Source organism: Capra hircus, chromosome 6 (genome assembly GCF_001704415.2).
Source record: "Capra hircus breed San Clemente chromosome 6, ASM170441v1, whole genome shotgun sequence".
In the NCBI taxonomy this organism is placed as follows: Eukaryota; Metazoa; Chordata; class Mammalia; order Artiodactyla; family Bovidae; genus Capra; species Capra hircus.
In genome coordinates, this window is record NC_030813.1 from 85,418,698 (window position 1) to 85,434,765 (window position 16,068).

General features: G+C 40.0%; 1 protein-coding gene across 1 annotated transcript in view; it reads right to left on the reverse strand.

Annotated features, from left to right (window-relative positions):
* The window catches only part of LOC102175670 (UDP-glucuronosyltransferase 2C1), a 43,633-nt gene continuing 27,565 nt past the window's right edge, over positions 1-16,068 (reverse strand). The window contains exon 6 of the mRNA XM_018049526.1: positions 1-544. Within this exon, the coding sequence (XP_017905015.1) occupies positions 265-544 (280 nt within the window). The 3' untranslated portion in view covers positions 1-264. The remainder of the gene's footprint in view (positions 545-16,068) is intronic.

A 16,068-nucleotide genomic window follows, 5' to 3' on the forward strand; every position in this document is an offset into this window, starting at 1 on the left:
TCAATGGTAACAATTTCCACATGTTTATTCATCTGTCATATCTTTGTAAAGAATAGATTATTTCAAACCTTAATTCTGAATCATGTGGCATATTTTTGGAGTGAGTCTTTGATATTTGACATGATAAGTTGAAGAATAGAAAAGAACCCAGAAAAACAGGAGAGAAATCTTTTCAGATCAGTGGCTGGATTATTCAGATGGACTCTGTCAAGGTTTCTAGTTCAACTGTTAAAAAAAAAAAAAAAAAAAAAAGGCAGAGAAAGACTACTCTCTCTTTGTCTTCTTTGCAGTCTTACCAAACTTCCAGTAACAAAACAGGCAACATTTAGTGACCAGGAATACAACAGGTGCCGCACAAGCTAGCAGGAAGCCAATCACATCCAAAGAGTGGTGCTGGAACCAGGTGAGGTCATGGAAGGCTGGTCGAAGGTGCTTGGCTCCTTTGTGGCGCATGACAAACTCAACCCAGAAGACTGCTCGGTCCAGGGGTTTTACAGGTTGATCATGGTGAATCCTTGATAACTTCATAGCATTGTCCTTATAGCTAAAATTAAATAAATAAATAGCAAGTTGAAAAGTTTGTTAAGGACATGATATACCTAAAGCAGTTATATATTATTAAAAATATATTGTGCAATTAATTATATGATAAGTTGTGTCATAATTTATATCACCTAGAATATGAAAAGCATATGAAAATTTGTTTCCTCTTGAGATATATCTAGATGTGATGGCTCATCAGTTTGAATGTGTTAGATGCTTTATAGTCTCAGTAATTATTGGAAGTGGGAGAGAAAATAATTTCTAGTTGGAAATATCATTCTGAAAGTACAAAAATAAAAATGATTATTAGAATGTGTAGCTTGAGAATACAGAATTTTGGTCTAACTTGCTGAGTATGGTATTGGGAACATGATATTAACAGGAAGCAGGATGTAGGGGAAGGTCTAAGAAAAAGGAACCCTTTCCCCACTCCTTCACTCTTCCCAGGTTTGGTCTGGAGTGTCAGTGCTAACAAGACTTCAGTAGTAACAGAAAACGGTTTCACTCTGTGATCTTCATGGCCCTGACATTTCTGATGAAAGCAAAAAGCTTCATGTGACCCTCTGGGCAAGAAGTAGGGCCTGAGACTGAACAGATGCTGGCATTTTTGCTTCAGGCTAAAGACGGCTGTGTGTTGAAAAGCAGAAACATTACTCTGCCAACAAAGATCTGAATAGTCAAGGCTATGGTCTTGCTAAGGTAAAATGCCAAATAATTGATGCTTTCAACTGTGGTGCTAGAGAAGACTCCTGAAAGTCCCTTGGATAGCAAGGAGATCAAACCAGTCAATCATAAGGGAGATCAACTCTGAATATTCACTGGAAGGACTGATGTTGACACTGAAGCCCAAGTATTCTGATCATCTGATGAGAACAGACAACTCATTGGAAAAGTCTATGATACTGGGAAAGATTGAGGGCAGAAGGAGAAGAGGGCATCAGAGGATGAGACAGTTGGATGGCAACACTTAAAATGAACATGAACTTGGGCAAACTCTGGGAGATGGTGAGGAACAGAGATCCCTGGCATGCTGCAATTCATGGGGTTGCAAAGAGTAGACACGACTGGGTGACTGAACAACAACAATAACAGAGGGCTGCACCTGCAGTGGTGAGATGCAAGGATGGCGATACATAGAACACAAACCCTTCTAACTTCTGTCAAGGAGCAGAAGACCCCACCCAGATTTGGGTTGATGGCTTTGAATGGCTGACTAAGAAGCAAGATTTCCTTGGGTTTGTGAAGGAGTGAAGTTATTTACCCACAGCAAAATGCAATCATCATTGACAGAGAATACAGAACATTATATTGTAGAAAATCATGGGAAAGCATGTAAAAAGTTTTGAGGACAAGAACTATACACCATAAAAAAAAATAAACAAAGCCCGGCTGCCCTTTTGTTTAAAAAAAAAAAAAAAAAAAGGCAGACCTTTCCTAATACACAGGAATTTGAGGAATAAGTACTTCTGAATACATCTCAGGAAAACTAATAATAGTGACAGAAGTTCCAAGACAGACGCAGAAACAAAATATTTATCAGATAAAAAATCAAGAAAATAAACAGATATACTCTATTAAAACATAAACTGCATCATTAAGTACATATAAATATGAAACTAATGGTAAATGATATTGGAAATTGTGGTCATGGACAAGATAAGTACATTGTAAGCTTTGATAACATTGCACTGATAATATAGTAAAAAAAAAAAAAGATGTAATGTTTAAGAGACACTGATGGAACCTGGTGCTTGTTTTAAAGAGTAAAGTAAGTCAGAAAGAGAAAAATGAACAACATATATAAATATTGTAACCTAGAAAAAAAATAGTACTGATAACCCCATTTGTAGGGTAGGAATTGAAATATAGATGTAGAGAACAGATTTGTGGATACAGCAAGAGTAGTACCCAGTTGGACGAATTGAGCGAGTAGCCCTAACATATATACACTATCATGTGTAAAGTAGACAGCCAGTTAGAAGTTGTTGTATAACACAGGCAGCTCAGCCTGGTGCTCTGGGTCTTCCTAGGTGGCACAGTGGTAAAGAATCTGCAGGAGAAGCACAGACACACATTTGATCCCTGGGTCAGGGAGATCCTCTGGAGGAAGAAATAGCAAACCACTCCAGTATTCTGCACTGGAAAATCTTACCAACAGAGGAGCCTAGCAGGCAACAGTTGATGGGGTCAAAAAGACTTGGATACCTTAGAGATTGCCACAAAAATAGAGAGGGGTGGGATGGGATGGAGGTCAGAGACAGGCTCATGAGGGAGGGGTTATTTACACACACACACACACATATATATATATATATATATATATATATATATATATACACTTAGCATGATTCACGCTGTACTTGAGAATGGAATGGCAAACCACTTCAACATTCTGCCTTGAGAAACCCACAAACAGTACGAAAAGGCAAAACAATATGGCACCAAAAGATGAACCCTCCCCAGATCAATAGGTGTCCAATATGCGACTGAAGAAGACAGAAAAACAACCCCAGAAAGAATAAAGAGGCTGACCCATAGTGGAAATGACAGCTATTTGTGGATGTATCTGGTGGTGAAAGGGAGTACGTCAAGGCTGTATATTGTCACCCTACTTATTCAACTTATATGCAGAGTACATCATGAGAAACGCTGGGCTGGTGGAAGCAGAAGCTGGAATAAAGATTGCCAGGAGAAATATTAATAACCTCAGATATGTAGATGACACCACCCTTATGGCAGAAAGTGAAGAAGAACTAAAGATCCTCTTGATGAAAGTAAAGAGGAGAGTGAAAAAGTTGGCTTAAACTCAACATTCAGAAAACTAAGATCATGGCATCTGGTCCCATCACTTCATGGCAATTAGATGGGGAAACAGTGGAAACAGTGGCTGACTTTATTTTTCTGGACTCCAAAATCACTGCAGATGGTAATTGCAGCCACGAAATTAAAAGACTCTTACTCCTTGGAAATAAAGTTATGACGAATCTAGATAACATATTCAAAAGCAGAGACATTACTTTGCCAACAAAGGTCCGTCTAGTCAAGGCTATGGTTTTTCCGGTTGTCATGTATGGATGCGAGAGTTGGACTGTGAAGAAAGCTGAGCACCAAAAAATTGATGCTTTTGAACAGTGGTGTTGGAGAAGACTCTTGAGAGTCCCTTGGATTGCAAGGAGATCCAACCAGTCCATTCTAAAGGAGATCGGTCCTGGATGTTCTTTGGAAGAAATGATGCTAAAGCTGAAACTTCAGTACTTCGGCCACCTCATGTGAAGAGTTGACTCATTGGAAAAGACTCAGATGCTGGGAGGGATTGGGGGCAGGAGGGGAAGGGGATGAAAGAGGATGAGATGGTTGGATGGCATCACCGACTTAATGGATATGGTTTTGGGTGGACTCCGGAAGTTGGTGATGGACTGGGGGCCTAGTGTGCTGCAATTCATGGGAGCACAAAGAGTCGGACATGACTGAGCAACTGAACTGACCTGAACTGGTGGTGAAAGTAAAGTGCAATGCTGTAAATAACAATATTGCATAGGAACCTGGAATCTTATGCCTACGAATCAAGGTAAATTGGAAGAGATCAAACAAGAGATGACAAGTTGAACACTGAGATTTTAGGAATCAGTGGACTGAAATGGACTGCAATAGGTAAATTTAATTTAGCTGACCATTACATCTACTACTGTGGGAAAGAATTACTTTGAGAAATACAGTAACCCTCATAGTCATCAAAAGAGCTCAAAATGCAAAACTTGGATGCAATCTCAAAAATGACAGAAACATCTCTGTGGGTTTCCAAAGCACACCATTCAAAATCACAGTAATCCAAGTATATGCCCCAACCAATAACGCCAAGGAAGCTGAATTTGAAGACCTACAAGACCTTCTAGAACTAACACCAAAAAAAAGATGTCCTTTTCACCATAAGGGCTTGGCATGCAAAAGAAGGAAGGCAAGATACCTGGAGTAACAGGCAAGGTTGGCCTTGGAGTACAAAATGAAGCAGGGCAAAGACTAACAGAGTTTTGCCAAGAGAATACATACTGGTTATGGCAAACACCCTCTTCCAACAACACGAGACAACTCTACTCATGGACATCACCAGATGGTCAATATTGAAGCCAGATTGATTAAATTCTTTGCAACCAAAGATGGAGATGCTCTATACAGTCAGCAAAAAAACAAGACTGGGAGCTGACTGTGGCTCAGATCTAAAACTTCTTATTGCCAAATTCAGACTTAAATTGAAGAAAGTAGGGAAAACCACTAGACCATTCAGGTATGACCTAAATCAAATCCCTTATGATGATTATACAGAGGAAGTGACAAATAGAGTCAAGGGTTTAGATCTGATAGACCAAGTGCCTGAAAAACTATGAATGGAAATTCCTAACATTGTACAGGAGGCCATGATTAAAACCATCCCCAGGAAATAGAAATGCAAACAAGCAAAATGGTAGTCTGAAGAGGCCTTACAAATAGCTGAGAAAAGAAGAGAAGTGAAAGACAATGGAGAAAAGAAAAGGTATATCCATCTGAATGCAGAGTTTCAAAGAATAGCAAGGAGAGATAAGATAGCTTTCCTAAGTGATCAGTGCAAAGATAGAGGAAAACAATAGAATGGGAAATACTAGAGATCTCTTCAAGAAAATTAGAGTACCAAGGAAACATTTCATGCAAATATGAGCAAAATAAAGGCAGAAATTGTAGGAACCTAACAATAGATTTAGTATTAAGAGGAGGTGGCAAGAATACACAAAAAAATTAGACAAAAAAGATCTTAATGAATCTGATAGCCACAATGTTGTGAAGACTCACCTAAAGCCAGAAATCCTGGAGTGCAAAGTCAAATGGGTCTTAGGAAGCACCACTATGAACAGAGATAGTGGAGGTGATGAAATTCCAGCTGAGCTATTTCTAATCCCAAGGAGGCTGGCATGCTATAGTCATTGAGGTCACAAAGAGTCAGACAATTTGAGTGACTAAGCACAGCACAAAATATGATACTATTAAAGTTCTGCACTTAATATGCCAGCAAACTTGGAAAACTCACCAGTGGTCATAGGACTAGAAAAGGTCAGTTTTCATTCCAATCCCAAAGAAAGAAAATGCCAAAGAATGTTCAAACTACTGCAGAATTGTACTCATCTCACATTCTACCAAAGTAATGCTCAAAATTCTCCAAGCTTGGCTTCAACAGTTTGTGAAATGAGAACTTCCAGATGCTCAAAGTGAATTTACAAAAGGCAGAGGAACCAGAGGTCAAATTGCCAACATCTGCTGGATCATAGAAAGAGCAAGGGAATTCCAGGAAAACATCAATTTCTGCTTCATTGACTACATTAAAGACTTTATTGTGTGGATCACAACAAACTGTGGAAAATTCTCATTTATTTATTATTATTATATTTTATTTTATTTTTACTTTATAATATTGTGTTGGTTTTGCCATGAGATGGAAATACCAGGTCACCATACCTGCCTCCTGCAAAACCTGTATGAAACAACAGTTAGAACCAGACATGGAACAACAGACTGGTTTTAAATTGGGAAAGGAATATGTCAAGCATGTATATTGTAACCCTGCTTATTTAACTTGCATGCAGAGTAAATCATGAGAAATGCCAGGCTGGATGAAGCTCAAGGTGGAATCAAGAGTGCTAGGAGAAATATCAATAACTCAGGTATGCAGATGACACCAGTCTTATGGCAGAAAGCAAAGAGGAACTAAAGAGCCTCTTGATGAAGATAAGGGAGGAGAGGGAGACAACTGGCTTCAAACTCAACATTCAACAAGTGAAGATCATGGCATCCAGTCTCATCAGTTCAGTTCAATCACTCAGTTGTGTCTGACTCTGTGACCCCATGGACTGCAGCATGCCAGGCTTCCCTGTCCATCATCATTTCCCATAACTTGCTCAAACTCATGTGCATAATGTCTGTGAAGTCATCCAGTCATTTCTTCCTCTGTCTTCCCCTTCTCCTCTTGCAGGGGTTAATAATCAGCTGCCTTTTGCTCTGGCTAAGCCCTAAGAAACACACCATGGGAAAAGAATAAAAGCAAAATATAGCAATACCATGTAATCCAAACAAAAGTACATCAGTTTATTAGTTGGGATCGTCATGGCCTGCTAAGCTATGTAAAAACATAATGTGGACCTGGGAATACAGGTCAGCGCAAGTTCAGAACGCTGCTTGTGCACAAACTAAGATGTTTCCCAAGGCATATTCGGGCCTAAGACCTATACCTGGGGATATTCCTTGTACAAGAACATAACAAAGATAGTTCAAAGTAAACAATAAAATGAGAGATGTGACCAGGGACATAGGAGGCTGATTTTATTGTGGCACAACAGATACTTTCTGCATGCCAAGACACTTAATAAAAGTGATGTGACTTTGAGGAACAAGTGGCCAAAGTATTGGAGCTTGAGCTTCAGCTTCAGCATCAGTTCTTCCAATGATAATTCAGGGCTGATTTCCCTTAGGATTGACTGGTTTGATCTCTTTGCAGTCCAAGTGACTCTCACCAAAGCATCAAATCTTCAGTGCTCAGCTCTCTTTATGGTCGAACTCTTCCTTCCATACATGAAACTGGAAAAACCATAGCTTTCACTAGAATAACTGTGGCAAATAGAAGGGAAAACAATGGAAACAGTGACAGTCTTTATTTTGGGGGACTCCAAAATCACTGTGGATATGACTGCAGCCATGAAATTAAAAAACAATTGCTCTTTAGAAGAAAATCTATGACAGAATTAGGTACCATATTAAAAATCAGAGACATCACTTTCCCAACAAAGGTCCAACTAGTCAAAGCTAAATTTTTTCCAGTAATCATATACAGATGTGAGAGGTGAACCATAAAGAAGGCTGAGCACTGAAAAAATGATGTTTTTCATCTGTGGCATTGGAGAAGACTCTTGAAATTCCCTTAAACTGCAAGGAAATCAAACCAGTCAATCCTAAAGGAAATCAATCCTAAATATTCATTGGAAGTATAGATGCTAAAGCTGAAGCTCCAGTACTTTGGCCACCTGATGGAGGAGCCAACTCACCTGAAAAGACTCAGATTCTGAGAAAGACTGAAGGCAGGAGAAGGGGGCGACAGTGGATGAGATGATTGGAGGGTGTCACTGATTCAATGAACATGAGACCAAAGGCCTGGAAATAGTTTAGAATGGGGATGCCTGGTGTGCTGCAGTCCATGGGATTACAGAGTTGGACACAACTGAACGATTTAACAACAAAACATTGTTGCATTGCAGAAACTAATGTAACATTTTAAATCAGTTATCTCCCAATTAAAAATAAGTTAAACAAAAAAGAGAGACACTGGTAAGTGACTTCATAGTGAAAAGTCATTCAACATTTAAAAATTTTAAATGTTTATAAAATAATTTTAATCTTTAATGTCAATGCATGTTTATAGATTTACACAAAATTAATAGTAAGAATTTATCTGATATATAGAAACATTTGTCCAACACTGGCAAATATTTTAATTTTTATATAGTTTCTTTTTTCCAAAGAATATATATGTTTTATTTATGTGAAACAAAGTTACATAATAAATGCAATCCTTCATTATTGAGAATTTATTTATTTGTCTATGATCACAGCTAACTACCATGTTGTACAATTTTTCCCAGAACTTATTTATTTTATTACTCAAAGCCTGTTCCCTATTACTCAAAGCTTGCCTCTCCACTCTTTCAACTCCTAGACCCTGGAAAACACCAGTCTACTCTGTACTTCTATGAGTTTGAATTATTAAGCAGCATGTATCAGTTCAGTTCAGTTTAGTCGCTCAGTCGTGTCCGACTCTTTGCAGCCCCATGAATCGCAGCATGCCAGGCGTCCCTGTTCATCACCATCTCCCAGAGTTCACTCAGACTCACGTCCATCGAGCCGTGATGCCATCCAGCCATCTCAACCTCGGTCGTCCCCTTCTCCTCCTGCTTCCAATCCCTCCCAGCATCAGAGTCTTTTCCAATGAGTCAACTCTTCTCATGAGGTGGCCAAAGTATAAGCCATGCTAAATAATATTTGTCATTCACTGACTTACTTCACCTAGCACAATAACATGTTTTCAAATATGGAAGTATTTCTTATGTCTTTTTTGCTAAATAATATTCCTTCGCATGCATACACCACATTTTCTTTATCTATTCATTCATTGAAAGACACTAAGGTTTAGTTCATACCTTGATTTTTGTGAATAATACAGCAATTAGTACTGGGGTGAAGCTATCAAATTGCCAACATCCATTGGATCATCAGAAAAAGCAAGAGAGTTCCAGAAAACCATCTACTTCTCTTTTATTGACTATGCCAAAGCCTTTGACTGTGTGGACCACAACAAACTCTGGAAATTCTTAAAGATATGGGAAAACCAGACCACCTGACCCATCTGTTTAGAAATCTTAAGGCAGGTCAGGAAGCAATGGTTAGAACTGGACATGAAACAACAAACTGGTTCCAAATAGGGAAGAATATGTCAAGGCTGTATATTGTCACCCTTATTTAATTTAACTTATATGCTCAGTACATCATGAGAAATGCTGAGCTGGATGAAGCACAATCTGGAATCAAGATTGCTGAAAGAAATATCAATAACCTCAGATATGCAGATGACACCACCCTTTTGGCAGAAAGTGAAGAAGAACTAAAGAGCCTCTTGATGAAAGTTGAAGTGGAGAGTGAAAAAGTTTGCTTAAAGCTCAACATTTAGAAAATTAAGATCATGGCTACCAGTCCCATCACTTCATGGCAAACAGATTGGGAAACAGTGAAAACAGTGACAGACTATTTTTTGGGTCTCCAAAATCACTGCAGATGGTGACTGCTGCCATGAAATTAAAAGACGCTTGCACCTTGGAAGAAAAGTTGTGACCAAGCCAGACAGCATATTAAAAAGCAGACACATTACTTTGCCAACAAAGTCCATCTAGTCAAAGTTGTGATTTTTCCAGTAGTCATGAATGGATGTGAAAGTTGGACTGTGAAGAAAACTGAGTGCCGAAGAATTGATGCTTTTGAACTGTGGTGTTGGAGAAGACTCTAGAGAGTCCCTTGGCCTGCATGGAGATCCAACCAGTCCATCCTAAAGGAAATCAGTCCTGAATATTCATTGGAAGGACTGATGCTGATGCTGAAACTCCATTATTTTGGCCACTTGATATGAAGAACTGACTCAATGGAAAAGACCTTAATGCTGGACAAGATTGATGGTGGGAGGAGAAGGGGCCGACAGAGGATGACATGGCTGCATGGCATCACTGACTCAATGAACATGAGTTTGAGAAAACAGGAGTTGGCGATGGACAAGGAGACCTGCCATACTGCACTCCATGAGGTTTCAAAGAGTCTCACACGACTGAGCAACTGAACTGAACTGAACTGAAGATGTCTCACCATATTCTGTTTTCTTTTCTTTAGATACGTAGCAGGAAGAGAGAACACTGAATAGTGGAGTGGTTCTACTATTGATCTTTTGAAAAGCTTCCATACCTTTTTCCATAGTGGCTGCACCAATTTACATTCTCACCTGGAGTGCAGTGGAATTTTTCTTTTTCTAAATCCTCACCTCTTCAGTTCAGTTCAGTTCAGTTACTCAGTCAGTCATGTTCGACTCTTTGCGACCCCATGAATCATAGCACGACAGGTCTCCCTGTCCATCACCAACTTCCAGAGGTCACTCAAACGCATGTCCATCGAGCTGTGATGCCATCCAGCCATCTCATCCTCTGTTGTCCCCTTCTCTTCCTGCCCTAAATCCCTCCCAGCATCAGAGTCTTTTCCAATGAGTCAACTCTTCACATGAGGTGGCCAAAGTACTGGAGTTTCAGCTTTAGCATCATTCCTTCCAAAGAAATCCCAGGGCTGATCTCCTTCAGAATGGACTGATTGGATCTCCTTGCAGTCCAAGGGACTCTCAAGTCTTCTCCAACACCACAGTTCAAAAGCATTAATTCTTCGGCACTCAACTTTCTTCACAGTCCAACTCTCACATCCATACATGACCACAGGAAAAAATATAGCCTTGACTAGACAGACCTTAGCCGGCAAAGTAATGTCTCTGCTTTTGAATATACTATCTAGGTAGGTCATAACTTTTCTTCCAAGGAGTAAGCGTCTTTTAATTTCATGGCTGCAGTCACCATCTACAGTGATTTTGGAGCCCCCCAAAATAAAGTCTGACACTGTTTCTACTGTTTCCCCATCTATTTCCCATGAAGTGACGGGACCGGATGCCATGATCTTTGGAATGTTGAGCTTTAAGCCAACTTTTTCACTTTCCTCTTTCACTTTTATCAAGAGGCTTTTTAGTTCCTCTTCACTTTCTGCCATAAGGGTGGAGTCATCTGCATATCTGAGGTTATTGATATTTCTTCTGGCAATCTTGATTCCAGCTTGTGCTTCTTCAGGCTCAGCGTTTCTCATGATTTACTCTGCATAGAAATTAAATAAGCAGGGTGCCAATATACAGCCTTGACATACTCCTTTTCCTATTTGGAACCAGTCTGTTGTTCCATGTCCAGTTCTAACTGTTGCTTCCTGACCTGCATACAGGTTTCTCAACAGGCAGGTCAGGTGGTCTGGTATTCCCATCTCTTTCAGAATTTCCCACAGTTTATTGTAATCCACACAGTCAAAGGCTTTGGCATAGTCAATAATGCAGAAATAGATGTCTTTCTGGAACTCTCTCGCTTTTTCCATGATCCAGCAGATGTTGGCAATTTGATCTCTGGTTCCTCTGTCTTTTCTAAAACCAACTTGAACAGCAGGGAGTTCATGGTTCACGTATCACTGAAGCCTGGCTTGGAGAATTTTGAGAATTACTTTCCTAGCATGCGAGATGAGTGCAATTGTGTGGTAGTTTAAGCATTCTTTTGCATTGCCTTTCTTTGGAATTTGAATGAAAACTGACCTTTTCCAGTCCTGTGGCCACTGCTGAGTTTTCCAAATTTGCTGGCATACTGAGTGCAGCACTTTCACAGCATCATCTTTCAGGATTTGAAATAGCTCAACTGGAATTCCATCACCTCCACTAGCTTTGTTCATAGTGATGCTTTCTAAGGCCCACTTGACTTCACATGCCAAGATGTCTGGCTCTAGATGAGTGATCACATCATCATGATTATCTGGATCATGAAGATCTTTTATGTACAGTTTTCCATGTATTCTTGCCGCCTCTTCTTAATATCTTCTGCTTCTGTTAGGTCCATACCATTTCTGTCCTTTATCGAGCCCATCTTTGCATGAAATGTTCCCTTGGTATCTCTCATTTTCTTGAAGAGATCTCTAGTCTTTCCCATTTTGTTGTTTTCCTCTATTTCTTTGCATTGATCGCTGAGGAAGGCTTTCTTATTTCTTCTTGCTATTCTTTGGAACTCTGCATTCAGATGCTTATATCTTTCCTTTTCTCCTTTGCTTTTCACCTCTCTAATTTTCATAGCTATTTGTAAGGCCTCCTCAGACAGCCATTTTGCTTTTTTGCATTTCTTTTCCATGGGGATGGTCTTGATCTCTGTCTCCTGTACAATGTCACGAACCTCATTCCATAGTTCATCAGGCACTCTATCTATCAGATCTAGTCCCTTAAATCTATTTCTCACTTCCACTGAATAATCATAAGAGATTTTATTTAGGTCATACCTGAATGGTCTAGGAGTTTTCCCTACTTTCTTCAATTTGAGTCTGAATTTGGTAATACGGAGTTCATGATCTGAGCCACAGTCAGCTCCTGGTCTTGTTTTTGTTGACTGTATAGAACTTCTCTATCTTTGGCTGCAAAGAATATAATCAATCTGATTTTGGTGTTGGCCATCTGGTGATGTCCATGTGTAGAGTCGTCTCTTGTGTTATTGGAAGAGGGTGTTTGCTATGACCAGTGCATTAGTCCTTCCAAAGAACACCCAGGACTGATCTCCTTTAGGATAGACTGGTTGGATTTCCTTGCAGTCCAAGGGACCTTCAAAAGTCTTCTCCTACACCACAGTTTAAAAGCATCAGTTCTTCGGTGCTCAGTTTTCTTCATCGTCCAAGTTTCACAGCCATACTTGACCACTGGAAAAACCATAGCCTTGACTAGGTGAACATTTTTTTGGCAAAGTAATATCTCTCTTTTCAATATGCTGTCTAAGTTGGTAATAATTTTCCTTCCAAGGAGTAAGTGTCTTTTAATTTCGTGGCTGCAATCACCATCTGCAGTGATTTTGCTGCCCAGAAAAATAAAATCAGCCACTGTTTCCACTGTTTCCCCATCTGTTTCCCATGAAGTGATGGGACCAGATGCCACGATATTAGTTTTCTGGATGTTGAGCTTTAAGCCAAGTTTTTCACTCTCTTCTTTCACTTTCATCAAGAGGCTTTTTAGTTCCTCTTTATTTTCTGCCATAAGGGTGCTGTCATCTGCATATCTGAGGTTATTGATATTTCTCCTGGCAATCTTGATTCCAGCTTGTACTTCTTCCAGTCCAGCATTTCTCATGATGTACTCTGCAAAGAAGTTAAATAAACAGGATGCCAACATACAGCCTTGACATACTCCTTTTCCTATTTGGAACCAGTCTGTTGTTCCATGTCCAATTCTAACTGTTGCTTCCTAACCCGCATATAGGTTTCTCAAGAGGCAGGTCAGGTGGTCTGGTATTCCCATCTCTTTCACACTTTTCCACAGTTTATTGTGGTCCACACAGTCAAAGGCTTTGGCATAGTCAATAATGCAGAAATAGATGTTTTTCTGGAACTCTCTTGCTTTTTCCCATGATCCAGCAGATGCTGGCAATTTGATCTCTGGTTCCTCTGTCTTTTCTAAAACCAGCTTGAACATCTGGAAGTTTATGGTTCACATATTGCTGAAGCCTGGCTTGGAGAATTTTGAGAATTACTTTACTAGTGTGTGAGATGAATGCAATTGTGCAGTAGTTTGAGCATGCTTTGGCATTGGCTTTCTTTGGGATTGGAATGAAAACTGACATTTTCCAGTCCTGTGGCCACTGCTGAGTTTTCCAAACTTGCTAACATATTGAGTGCAGCACTTTCACACCATCATCTTTCAGGATTTGAAATAGCTCCACTGGAATGCTGTCATTGTTCGTAGTGATGCTTTCTAAGGCCCACTTGACTTCACATTCCAGGATGTCTGGCTCTAGGTGAGTGATTACACGATCGTGATTATCTGCGTCGTGAAGATCTTTTTCGTACAGTTCTTCTGTGTATTCTTGCCATCACTTTTTAATATCTTCTGCTTCTGTTAGGTCCATCCCATTTCTGTCCTTTTTCGAGCCCATCTTTGAATGAAATGTTCCCTTGGTATCTCTAATTTTCTTGAAGAGAACTCTAGTCTTTCCTATTCTGTTTTCCTCTGTTTCTTTGCATTGATTGCTGAGGAAGGCTTTCTTATCTCTCCGTTCTCTTCTTTGGAACTCTGCATTCAGATGCTTATATCTTTTGTTTCCTCCTTTGCTTTTCACTTCTCTTCTTTTCACAGCTATTTGTAAGGCCTCCTCAGATAGCCATTTTGCTTTTTTGCATTTCTTTTCCATGCAGAAGCACGCTGGCTGAGACAGACCTCAGAGAAGTGTGCCCAAGAGGAGCTACTGGAGCGGCCGAGAGGATCTTACCCCACGTCCGAGGTCAGAGGCGGAGGCCGAGACGAGCTACTGCACACCCGAGGTCAGGGCAGTGGCCAGGAGGAGCTACCCCATGCCTGAGGTCAGGGAAGGCGGCCAAGAGGAGCAACCGTACGTCCAAGGAGCAGTGGATGCGCGGGCAAAGGAGGGTGGAGAGGAGCTACTCCTCACTTCTTAGACCGTGTCTTTTAATGATGGCCATTCTAAATGTTCCAAGCTGGCTTGAAACTCAACATTCAAAAAACTAAGAGTATGGTATATTGTCCCATCACTCTAAGGCAAATAGAAGGGGAAAACTTGGAAGCAGTGCTAGATTTTTTCTTCTTGGGCTCCAAAATCACTGCAGATTGTGACTGCTGCCATGAAATTACAAGACACTTGTCCATTCCAAGGAAAACTATGATAAACCTATACAGCACATTAAAAAGCAAGGATATCACTTTGTTGACAATGGCCCATATAGTCAAAGATATGGTTCTGCAGTAATCAGGTTTGAATGTTATTTCATACATGCATGCTCAGTTGTGTCATGCTCTTTTGGACTCCATGGATTAAAGTAGTCCAGGATCTTCCATACATGGGATTTTCCAAACAAGAATACTAGAGTGGGTTGCCATTTTCTAAACCAGGGGAAGATTTTCCAAGCAAGAACACTGAAATGGGTTCCCATTTCCTACACCATGGTTCGATCACTCTCCTAGAGCCAGACATCATGGAGTGTGAAGTCAAGTGGGCCTTAGGAAGCATCATTATGAACAAAGCTAGTGGAGGTGATGGAATTCCAGTTGAGTTACTTCAAAACCTATAACACAATGCTGTAAAAGTGCTGCATTTAATTTGCCAGCAAATATGGAAAATTCAGCAGTGGCCACAGGACTGGAAAAGGTCAATTTTCATTCCAGTCCCAAAGAAAGGCAGTAGCAAAGAATGTGCAAACTACTGCATAATTCTACTCACCTCACACACTAGCAAAGTAATGCTCAAAGTTCTCCAAGCTTGGCTTCAACAGTATATGAACTGAGAATTTCCAGATGTTCAAGCCGAATTTTTAAAAGGCAGAAGAATGAGAGATGAAATTGCATTTATCTTGCTAGAAAACAAGAGAATTCCAGGAAAAAAAATTTACTTCTGCTTCATGGACTACACTAAAACCTTTGACTGTGTGGATTAAATCAAACTATGGAAAATTCTTCAAGAGATGGGAGTACCAGACCATCTACCTGCCTCCTGCAAAACCTATATGCAGGTTGAAAAGCAACAATAAGAACCAGACATGGAAAAATGGACTGGTTTCAAACTGGGAAGAGTACTTCAAGGATGTATATGGTAAACCTGTTTATTTAACTTGTATGCATAGTACATCATGCAAAATGCTGGGCTGGATGAAGAACAAGCTGGAATCAAGATTGCCAGGAGAAATATCTATAACCTTAGATATGCAGATGACACCACCCAAATGCCAGAAAGCAAAGAGGAAATATTCTATTGATGACGGTGAAAGAGAAGAGAGAAAAAGCTGGCTTAAAGCTCAACATTCAAAAAATGAAGATCATGCCATCTAGTCCCGTCACTTCATGACAAATCGATGGGGAAACAGTGACAGACTTTATTTTCTTGGACTCCAAAATCACAGTGGATGATGTGTGCGGCCATGAAATTAAAAGAATCTTGGTCTTGGAAGAAAAGCTATGACAAACCTAGAGCGTATATTAAAAAGCATAGAAATTACTTTGCTGACAAAGGTCTATATAGTCAAACTATGGCTTTTCCCAGCAGTCAGGTATGGATGTGAGAGTTGGACCATAAAGAAGGCTTAGAGTCAAAGAATTGATGCTTTTGCACTTTGGTGTTGGACAAGACTTTTGGGAGTCCCTTGGTCTTC